We start from the raw sequence: 12174 nt of genomic DNA, 5'->3' as shown, positions 1-12174 counted from the left end.
TGTCCTTTTATTACACTGATATGATAGAAGCAATTGTCTCTTTCTTTACTTTATTGGTTAGGGCTTGTTTTGTGGTGTTTAATACCAACAATTTTAGGGAACACCAATTCTTCGTAAAGGGTTCCATGAAGAAGAAAGGGCATACTGGCCTAATACTATGAAGCTGGTACTATACTGATACTGAAACTGCACAGACATCTCACAATCATCTGTTATATGCTACTGGGGGATTAGGTTTTTGTTTATTTGGGTTTTTGAGGTTTTTTTTTTTTTACAAGCTGTTAGACCCTTGATAATTTTTTAAAGGACTCAGTTGGAAGCCAGAGGACCATTTTTATTAGTGTTTGAGAAATAAATAACAGCAGTTCATGCAAGCTGTAACTATCAGAACCTGCTGGAATGATCAAGATGGAACTGAAGAAAAAGGAAAGTCATATTTTTTGAGATAAACTTCAAGATAGCAGTCAAGTTCAGCACTGGAGGCCTGAAAGCAGTTGTCCAGAGGAAAAGTCTTTCAGAGAAAGAGTGAGAAGATCCTTCATGTCAGGTAGGCATGAACAGTGTTTTAGGTGATGTTGTAAGACACAGAAACAGAGAAAAGGAAAATCATGCATGAGTTGGAACTCTGAAAGTGAGGAGTGAGGCCCCATATGCAGCAGTGTTGAAGCCAAGGCTTCTGGGGGAATTAGTACATATTCTCATTAAAGGGATGGTTTAATTGTCACTTAGCATATCCCTAGCCAATCTTCAGGTGAACCAGCTTTCCTGGTGGGTTGTACTTGGTCAAGTGACCAATGGACCCAGTTGAATAAGCTTTTAACATAAAGGACTAAAATGTGTAATGCAATCTTTATTTTTGGGCAGGTTAAAGTGTGTATTTCCACCAAGGACCAGAGGTCAGGAAGAAATACTTTTTCCTTAATTATTCGTCAAAGTACTAATACCACGCCCCCTTCATGTGTCATTTTAATTCTTATATTGGGAGAATTTTAACTCTTCACTTTCTTCAGATTGTTCCATTACCAAAAAGACGAGAGATGAGATTCAAAACTACAAGTCTTTAGAGAAAGAAGGGTCAATCCTAAAATGCCTTCAAGTCTGGCTGATGCCTATCTAGCTAACACAGATTATGGTAAATACAAAGCCTAAGTAATACAATGCAGGGAATAACTGAGAGCATTTCTTCTAAAGTAGGGAACAACGTAGGGCTCCCTGTTTTCTCCTCTCTTTTAATATGGTGTTTAAAATCTTAGACAACACAATAACAAGAGAGATATAAAATGGACAAAAATGGGAAAGGAGGAAATAAAATTATGTCTATTCACAAATGCCATGTTTCTCTTCCTAAAGCAAAACCTATACACTTTACCAGAAAGCTCTTAATTTTGATAAACACTTTAAGCAGAGTTATAAAATACATTAGTAGCATACAAAAACCAGTAGTTTTTATATATACCAGGAATGAACTTTTTGAGAGATCAGAAAAAAAAATCCCACTCACAATTGCTTTACAGAAATGAAGAGCAGGAACCCTGTTTGCTGGCCTAAGACTGTAGCTAATATAACTCAGCCACTTTGTGTCTTGTGCTACGTAGACAAGGGGTAGGGAAGGTTTTAGTTGCACTCTGTCGATGTTATCATTATCAAAGTAGAATATATCCCGCAGGAAGAAGATTTAAATATAATATTACCCAATGTAATTAAAAACATGCTATAGAAGACAGGCTGATGGCATAGATTATTTAAAAATTATTATTTATAAAATATGAATATTTTGTATTATGTTTATGATTATAGGTTGTTCTCTACTTAATGAGTTTATTAAGTAATGTATATGGTTCATATTTTTCATGATTCTAATGGAATTTGATATTTTTTAGAAACATCATTTTTCAGATGAGAAACAGTAGAATCTATACAAGTATCCTTAACAAAACAGTTAAATATATTATGCTATAGTCACAAAACTGAGCAATTATTCTTTAGGCCCATACTCACTAAATATAATACAACCACTATGTGTGATATGTTTCAAAATACAAAAAAAAAGGAGGGAGCAATAAATTGATTCAGAGATTAAAGGCTCTTGCTGCCAAGTCTGATGACCTGTGTTAAATCCTTGGACTCATGGACTGAGAGGATCATCTCCTGACAATTGTCTTCTCACCTCCTGGTATGCATCATGACATACACACACATGTATGCTCACACAAATAAATGTTAATAGAATGTAAGAAAAAAGTTATATAGCATGATTTTCGAATCTATTAGATTATAGACAGAACCTATTTGAAGAATTGTATATATTCTAAAATTTTAACACAGTTTCTTTAAAATTTATTAGAGATGCATTTTTGAGATGTTAACTTATATGATTTGATGAATGTATTTTTATTTTCTAACGCAAATGATAACTCATAATCACATTGGATTTTCTGCCAACACATTCAATCCCTAAGTCTTAACCAGCATTAACATTTTATGTTCATTGATTCTGTGGTTTCTTAAGTGGATATTGTCACTGAGTTTTGTGCCAATATTGCTGATCTTTCCATTACATTGTAGGATTTTTTTTTTTTTTTTTGGTTTGAACACATTTGCTTTGTAGATTAGGTCATTTGTCCAGACTTAAGGAAATGAACTGAGGTTGAATTCATTTCTCTCAGACAGAAATAAATCCAATGAGCAGGAATCTGATAGTATCAGTCCTCACTACTTATCAAGCCACATACATGATTTGGGTGCTGTGATCAAACTCATGCATAGAGAACAGATAATTTCAGGTCCCTGGTATTTCAGGCCACAATAATCATTCTTAGCATAGGGCATAGGGTAATTTATCCTCTTCATATATATTTCCAAATATTATGACTGGATTATCACTGAAAATGAATAAGTATCAAAATAATTTCAGTAAGTTCTTATCTGTTTTATCCCTTGAAATTTTTTTTCTATTTGACCATCAGTCATTTCAGGGTACCTTTGATTTAACTTCCTACCATCACTTTACCAGGGTAATGATTTTATAATAGGTCAATAAATTTACCCACTGGGTTTCATTTTCTCATCTCTATAATTGGATAACTGTCTAAAACTATTTACTCATTCCCAATTATAAACACTATGTGAAATTAATATATAACCATTGTCCTTAAAATATGGCTATTGTCCTACATGGAAAACAAGACTGCAAATAATTGTGAGCTGTATTCGATTACTACAGTTTCTAGGCTATAGTGTGAAAGTCAGTGAAGAGTGTGAGGGGATGACTATTTATTCTGGAGACTAATTTCCCCTAAGTAAGTGAATGGGTTTGATGTGAAATTAAACCTTGAAGATGGAATCAGTTTAGACATGGGAGGAGGGTTGACTGGTTAAACAACACATATTTTAGGATCATCAGAATATTTAATTGTATGTCCCTTTATGATATAAAATAAAGCAGCTTAACGTTGTTAACTAAGAAAACACATCTTTAATAAAAGCTATCATATTATGTATGTAACACAAACTACTCAACTGTTTAGCTTTCTAACACTTGTGGTTATTTTTATAAATATATTTTTAGTCAATAGCAAATAGTAAAACCAAAGTTTCCATTTTAGCTTTTATTCCTCGTTTGTACCCCTTACTGTTAAATTCACTGTGAAGGATGTTTAAAATACTTCAGTGTATAATTAGTTGTAAAACCCACATGAGCTCTATTGCTACCAAACATAGAGCATGCATGATATGATTGTTGTAATTAACTCACTCAGCTAACACGCTATTGTCTGATGTGTTTTGAGTTTGCTTAACAATTGCAGATGTAATTATTCACAAATCATCAAATGGTCACTAGAGTACCCTTTGTCTTTCAAATACACTCTCTTTCTTTTCTTGCTCCAAGACAGGAAATTAAATTTAGTTATTGAAATAATTTATTTAAATATATAGAGATTCATATGACAAAATGTATATGATTACTCAAAGCTTTCTTTTTGACATATTAGTAATACTGTATAAGAAAGCAGTTGAGCTTTATTGAGTAATAAAAATGGCAGAATTAAGTGACCATCCAGCTTCCCTGTGTTTGGACATGTACCTTTGAACTCCAACTCTGCTTCAGCCACTAGAATAGAATTACCTTTCATATGGTAAGCAAAATTAGATTCAGTCTTCTCTTAGGAAGCTCTGTTTATGGGAAAAACTAATAAGCATATAAAACATGGGCATGCAAACTATATGCACATATGATCAGCTTTGTATGTTATGATTATATTTGCAAGTCTGCTGTATTATTACCAAGGACTCAAAAATGCATGTGAAAGTCTTAAAAAAGAGGAGTTTCTGATTCGGTGTGTATTTTCTGTGCAAATACTGTATCCACTGAGTCTTGCTGTACCCAAATGCTCTGCAATTCCTACAGTGTAGACTTGACCTCATCCTAAATTGCCTGGGGCTTTTTAGGAAAGCCATGATATATCTTTGTCATACTCTCAAACAAGCAAAAAGAAGGCAGCTGAAATTCTTATACCCTTAGTTCTGTTCTCATTGGACCAACAACCCAAAACAACAACAAGAAAACAAAACAAACAAACAAACAACAAAAAAAAAACCGTAAAACTTAAGGCTTTCTTTAAATGATTACCTTAAGTCCTTCCAAAAACAACTCCATAAGCAATAAAATCTACATTACTTTTATGACTGAATTTAAGTCTGGGATTGTTTGCTTTTCTCTGTCTTATAATGCAAGCATACAACACTTAATCAGATAGGCATGAGTAATCACATGTAAACATCATCATCAACATCTTTACCTCATTGCAGTTAAATAAAACTATTTTAAAATATCAGTGAATATTATTGCATATAGAATAGTTAATTTTGTAGTTAGTTATATGCTTAAAAGTGTACTTATTGCAAAATTAACTGGATTTATGGCATAGTAAACAAAATTTCCTAAGTCATTATGAGTTATCAAGTATCCATATAAAAATGCATGACAGAATAATAAGTGATTATATTTCCTAATGAGGTTTCTCTACTTGATGTGAAGTCACATTGGCTACAGAATTGTTGTAATACATAAACTATCCAAGTACAAAAACTCACTTAAAAATCAGATGGATTAAAAGGACAAAAAAGTACAGAGAGAATTGCTTAAAACACAAAAAGAGACAAAAGTCTTTCCAATGAAGAAGTTCATGTGTTTTGCATCAGAGCTTATTAGGATAATATACAGACAATTATGTTTGAGTATTATTGTACTTCACAGTTGCTACCTGAATGAGAAAAGGGAAAAGAGTTAAGGGGGTGCAAGAGGAAGGCGTGTAAGCAAGCAAAGAAGTCTTCCAGTGAAATTCTCCTGCTTCATCTAGGTACTCTCCCACTTCCTAAACATACACACACTAGATTATCTTGGAAAAAAAAGTGATCCACTTCAAAATCAAAGGAGAAGGTTTAGTATATTGATGCATGCTGGATAGTGAGTTCCTGAAGCCTGAGTTTATGTGTACTTCTGGTTGCAACTGCCTCAAATAATTTTTTATACAGCCCAGAATAATTTTATAAAGGAACACTGAAAGTGATTAGGGTTTACCTGAACAGTATGCTAACCAATAGTATAGAATATAGTTTTACTCATCAGAATTCATGTTCTGTTTGGTTCACTGCTTCCATGAGATCAACAAGTATAGAGTTTCCAAAAGTTTCTGAAGTTAGCTAACCAAGTTTAAGTTTGAAGTGATTCTTTCCTTTTTCTTAATAATATATACACACAATATTGATAAAATTTTATATAAGGTAATCATAACTGTACGCATATTAATAGTCCTCAACCCACTGAATAATATATCTTAAAATGTCACCAGAGTGCAACATTAAATATGAAAAAGATTTCATAGACAATTATAGGCTTGCAAAAATATTGTTTATAACTGAATTTATGTGAACATAAATGTCTAATAAATCACAGTAAATGGTTAAGCATTCAAATATATGATAGACTACATCATAAAAATGTATTATTTTTAATGAGCCTTTTAAAGATAGCATCGGTTATGATTTTAAGGTGTTTGATAACTCGTTAGGGTTCTATAGGCTTCCTGGTCATATATAAAGGAAAGAAAGAGAGAATCAATATGAGAGATACATTTACAGACACTTTCTCAGAAAAATGAGAACACTTCCCTACCAACTGCTTCTCCTCATGTCAACATCAGTAGACTTCTCATTACACAGTCTTGTTGGCAAATGGTGGCAGATTTAGTCTTCTGTACCTAAGAGGGGAGATTCAACCAGTATCAGATAGAAAATAATTTGCTTCTGCACTAAACAAGAAGATATTTTTATTCTGGACTTTATTTTCTTATGGTATAACAACTATTTGCATGTAGTTTGTGATACATTCGATATTATATGAAGTCCAGAAATCACTGGAAGTATAATGAGTGTTGGACATTGTTTTATCCAGAAACTGTGTCATTATGTATGAGAAACTTGAGTATCTTGGAACCAACCCTGCAGAGAGCAAGGGGTATTCTTATCTCTGTTTCTGGAACAATGACAATTGCTAACAAAAGAGGGCAGATTTTGTTTTAGGTACCTTAAGTCAAACCTATTGTCGTTTTCTCCAAATTCAATAATATAGATACCCAACAAATCTTGACAATATTACAAGAAAAAAAAAAAAGAACAGCGATATACACTTCAAAGTGATTTTATTTTATTTATGTTTCCCTGCTTCTAACTTACTAGAAAACTTTCACCAACTGGACCCATGGCATCTTTCCAGTTAATCAACCTTTGATGGTCTACAGCCATCTTTTTCAAAATGCAGTATTCAGACAAGCCACCTGCAGAGCTTTTTAAAAATGCAGTAGCCTGGGATAGCACCCAAAATTCAAATTCAGATTCATAATATGTATAAAATGTTACAAGATTTTAACACACACCAAGGGAGAATTTGCTATGCTTGATGAAAGACAGAATTTGGTTAATTCCTGTATGTCAGATGTTTCTTTACTGTCTGTCGTCCTAACACGGATTGCGGTGCATCTAATAGTTGACTTGAGCAACAATTATTTTATCAGTTGTTTTGCTTGGTGCCTGTGCATTAATTTCCAGAACTAAACAAGACTGGCTGGGGTCAGATCAGCATCTTTATAAACCACTGATTCCATGACTCTAAGAATAAAATGGTAAGAGTACAAGTCATATGAATAGTATGACAGTACTTTCTATGACCCAGGTTCCTTGGAAATATCGTTATTTGGACTATTGATATCAACTTCAAGTTTTATTTTTATTCTGGGACTTGAGTTACCACCTATTAATACTTTTTGATGTTTTGCTCAGTGATATAATTAACCTACACAGAGGCCTTTCCACACAACTAAATAACTGCTAATCAGTTAAATGAACTAATACAGATACTTATTCTTATATATGTGCCTTGGTAAACATGTGTATATTAAAATTATGTGTAGTCGTTACTGACTTCTAAATATTATGGAAAATCAAGGGAGATGTTGCATAGAAATAAAACTCTACACAACACTCTGCTACTGCTAATTCTATAGCACTTCTTTGCACTTGTTGTAAAAATACTTTAAAGTATGCCAAGATCAAATATAAGTTGAGAACAGTTCCTACTTTTTTTTTGATTTATTGAGACAGGGTTTCTATTTGTAACCCTGGGTGTCCTGACACTTGCTCTAGAAACCAGGCTGGCCTCAAACTCAGAGATCCACCTGCCTCTGCATTCTAAGTGCTGGCATTAAAGGCATGTGCTGTGTGGCCCTCTTCCTACTTCTTTAAACATTGGTTTTAAAATCAAACAAAACCCAAACAACAACACTAAGTTTATACTTGCCTTTTGGGGACTTTCTGGAGACTTTGAAATATCCTGGCTTATACATTCACTGCACAGTTAAAATCATGGCAATTCTACTACTTTACCATTGGGTATCATTGTCTTTTCATGCTCTGTATAATTATAATCAGGCTCTCACTTGTCTATTTATATTCCTGCGTTGTACAAGGCACGGAGAACTTCCCCTAAAAAGACTTATCCCCTCAGCCCTAATGTTAGATTGTGTTTCATTATTTCATTTCTACTTAGGCTTAAGTCCAGTTGACATTATCAGGAATCGGGTCAGTCTTCTTTTCGTGTCCCAATTTGTGAGTGAACCAATTTCAATAGACTCTTGGTCATTTGTTTTTCTCCTTTTTCCGAGAAGGCACTGAATCAGCCTTTGCTGGACAATAAGGTATAAGGAAAGACTATAGTTTTTCAGTGAAACTACTATCATCTCAAATTCAAATGGACAGTTTCCCGAAAAGTTCTGGAGTCAGTAGAACCTTCGTAACCTCACTAATCTTCAGCTATTGGTTGCCTTGTGAACTAAATGGGTTTAAGCTTGTAACATGAAGAGCTATAAGCGTATTTACTTTTATCCGTTTAAATCTCCACATATTTGCGATGACCCACATAAGTCAGCTCTTCTGCGAGCCTTTTTGACATTTTCCTACCAATGAACTAGGAAGCTACCAGAAACTTTCCTCAGTGGATGTGTTATGGTATATTTTGGATGTGATGGAGCAGAAAACAGCTTTTTAAATATTTATATTTTCAATGTCATGTGTGCCAACTAGGTTTGCTCTCTCTATTTCTTTATGTGCCAAGGAGGAAAGCCAAAATGGGAGTGGAAAGTACTGTAGAGGCACAAAGTAAGCTTGTTTCAAGGGTACCCAGCGGAGTTGGGACTTTAATGGAAAGAGTGGAGAACATTTTCTGGCTACACAGGATACATTGTTTAACAAATCAAGTGGGAACAAAGCTACTTTATAACCCATTCAACTTAGTATTTTTTTTTTTATTTTAAACCATTACAAATCAAGTGAAGTACTAATGGCTTTTGACATATCATTCAATGGTAATATTTGGGGCAAATTCCTCCTGTGCACAGAGCAGACATCCCTCTGCCCAGAACGTGTGTGAGAATATAAGGGTAAACAGTAGATTGTATGAGGAATTGTCAAGCTACTCATTTGAACCCTGCTTTTCACTTTTATCATTTCTATTTTCCATCCCAACATACACACTGCATTAGGTTATTGCTTTGCAATCTCACTGCTCCGAAACACCTCCACATTCAAAGCAGGAATCAGAATGATTAACACTTTCATTAGTTATAGTTTATATAACATAGTAATATTACATGTCAATATTTCTATCCTGCTACAAATTAGTGCCATTTAAAAAGATTCTAAGTAATTAGTTTGACAAAGAGACAGACGTTGGCTCCAGGGTTTTGAAATGGTGCAGTAGGATAATTTTTTTTTCATATTATGATCTCTGCTTTTATACTATCCATGTTTAGCCCTATGTGAGCTGACAAATACATGAGAAGACTATCTGGACCCATTCTTTAAAATTTCCATCCGTAAAGCTCGGTGTCATGGTTCACAGCTGTAATTCCCACAGTTGGGGCAGGAGGCTTGGGAAGTATGCACACACTTCAAGTGTGTGCGTTCAAGGATAATTTACAATACATAGAATTCCAGATCAGCCTTGGGTAGACAGTGAGACCTTGTCTCAACAAACAAAGCACATCCACATGCCTTTATCATGGTATCATCTGTCATTACTGATTCTTAAAGTGAGTGTGGTACATGTCAATGACTGAATGTATATGCCTGAGTGTCAGGGGGAGAAGATGGGATAGGAAAATGACAAACAGGATATGCACAGTGCATGTTCACTATAGTCTTTATGTTTAGAAAACTTCAACGTGGTTTTGAATCAGTAAGATCTAATAATCATGTTCTATCACACAGAATACAAGCTTTTGCTGTTGATAATGACTTTTAATTGAATAGAAAACAGAAAGTGAATCATATATTGGGAGTAGTCCTGGGAGTTGTGTTTATTTGGATTTGTGTTCTTCCAGTCATAATCCTAGGACTGAGAAATGCCATACATGCCATGCAACAAGATCTACAGACCTTTAACATCAAAAGTTAAAAGGGGAAAATAGCACAGCCATATCCAATGAGACCAGCAAAACTTATAAAACCAGCACAGCTGCCTGACAAAGATCCAGCCAAGCTGAGTCACATGATGGCTGCTGTGCCACTTTGGGTTTTGATCTCCACATATTGCCTACTTAGGAATATTTTAATATTTATTCTACTTGGGGATATTGGATTGATGGATTTTTTTTTTTTTATGAATCATTTATTCCTTCTCCCAGGAGTACTGCTTCTAAGCTTCCCCAGGAAAGTCCTGAGCATACTACCTCTCCCACTTTTAGGAAGATATTCTTAGCTACTTGAAGGTCTTCCTTACGCCTTGGAGGTTGTGACTAAAGAAGCCAGAGGTCTCTTTATGAGGCTCTGAGACATTCTTATAACATTTGCCCCTGTCCTCACTCAGAAACAAGATAATCAAATCAAAGTAAACTTTAAAAGGTCAACATGATTCGGTTGACTAGAGGAGTTGGCCACAGATCAGATTACAAGCCTCACCCTGCTATACACTTAGGCGATCATGTGCCATATACAGAAACAAAGTTAGATTAGCTGAAGTTACCTTTGCCATGCAGGGACTTATACTGATGGACAAACAGTGGTGTAGAAAAATGATGAAAGAATGAGGTGCCTCCCTTTCTTAGAAATGTTAACTTGTGCAGAGCCACTGAGGTGTCATATGACCAAAGGACAAAAGAATGTTAGGATTAGACACATAAACAAATTCTATAAAGATATAAAGTGTAATATAATGTATTGTGCCAGAAATTGCATAATAACTACAGTAGCTTTGGCCTGAGGATTTTTCTTGGACACTCTGACCATTAACAGTTAATAATACACTGCTCAGGACATGGCTATCTGCCCAGGCTGGCATAGGAGTTTTTTTTCTATCTAGCATCCTTGAAGACACAAGAACTAACAGCCTGAGAACAGGCTGTCTTATGCCTCTAGATTCTTAAAAATTGGGTTATGGGGTTAATGAGTAAAAATGGTTATAAAATGTAACTCTGTCTATCAATGATGACTAAATTTATAACTCCAGATGTGCAAGAGAAAAAGTTAAACACATGCCCAGGAACAAAAATGATATGATCTGTGTTTTGGACCAGCATAAATCTACCCCTAATTACTTAATTCTGTTTAAATAAAGAAGCATTCTGACTGCAAGATTCTCACCACCACCATGGCATGGCTCACTTCCTCCCTCATCTACTCCTTGCCTCCTCTCTGGATCCTGTCAACTTCTGGGGGCCCATACCCAGCATCTATATGTTATGTCTGACTTATATTTTGAAAAACTGTTTAAAACTACATGAACTAACTAAAGTCAGTCTTGTTTGCAAAAAACAAAAACAAAAACCCCATCCAATTAGGACAAGAAATTGGTCCTTTATAATGAATACATACATTAAATAATGTGTATGTCTATTTAAATTTCCTATAATTAATTATAAGTAAATTCCATTAGGCAATGAAAAATTTCTAGTATATGCCAAAATTATTAGTCATTGGCTTGCAGTGATTATTTGCATATTAATGTTTATTTTTTCTCTCTTTCTCTCTCCTACCCTTCTCCTACCACTGCCCACTCCATCCTCTGTTTCTGTACACTTCCCCTCTCTCCCTTGAATGTAGCATCAGATGAAGAAGAGCCTACTTCAACAGGTAAACTTCCTATATTACAAAGATTTGTGTTCCTGTTTATCACCTTAATGATGGAGAATTGAGCTGGGGATATAGCTCAGTATCAGAGTATTCACCTAGCCTTAGGTTCAAGCTACTGTAGCCCCCTCAGATTCCCAAGTGAGTTTTAAGTCAAAGATGATGGTGCACACCTCTAATTCCAGCCATTAGGAGTCTAATACAGCACATTATGAGTTCCAGGGCAACCTGCACTGCTCAGCAAATTCCCTGCCAGCCTGGTCTGCATATTAAGATTCTGTCTAAAATGAACAAAAAAATGAAGGCTCAACTTTTTGAAGTATATTTTGTTCATGTTGCAACCAGAAAATCAGCTATTTTATTTACATTTTTTTTTTTTATTTCATAGGCAGGCTATGCTAAGATAGTTTGAATGATGTTGGTTCAGAAAACTTTCTGAAAAAAGAAAATAACCTCAAATGAGCTATTACAGAGGTAATCATAGTAACATCAACA

General features: G+C 34.7%; 1 protein-coding gene across 2 annotated transcripts in view; it reads left to right on the top strand.

The window, feature by feature from the left end:
• Positions 1–12174, top strand: part of Edil3 (EGF like repeats and discoidin domains 3) — a 475251-nt gene that overhangs the window by 147551 nt on the left and 315526 nt on the right. Inside the window, exon 3 of one of the 2 annotated variants that reach the window (XM_059276637.1) lies at positions 11653–11682. The exons of the other annotated variant lie outside the window; for it this stretch is intronic. Within the exon in view, the coding sequence (XP_059132620.1) occupies positions 11653–11682 (30 nt within the window). The remainder of the gene's footprint in view (positions 1–11652; positions 11683–12174) is intronic. 2 annotated transcript variants of the gene reach the window in all.

Source organism: Peromyscus eremicus, chromosome 11, assembly GCF_949786415.1.
Source record: "Peromyscus eremicus chromosome 11, PerEre_H2_v1, whole genome shotgun sequence".
NCBI classification, from domain to species: domain Eukaryota; kingdom Metazoa; phylum Chordata; class Mammalia; order Rodentia; family Cricetidae; genus Peromyscus; species Peromyscus eremicus.
Note: the sequence above shows the minus strand (reverse complement) of the source record. Positions and strands in the feature narration are given on the sequence as shown.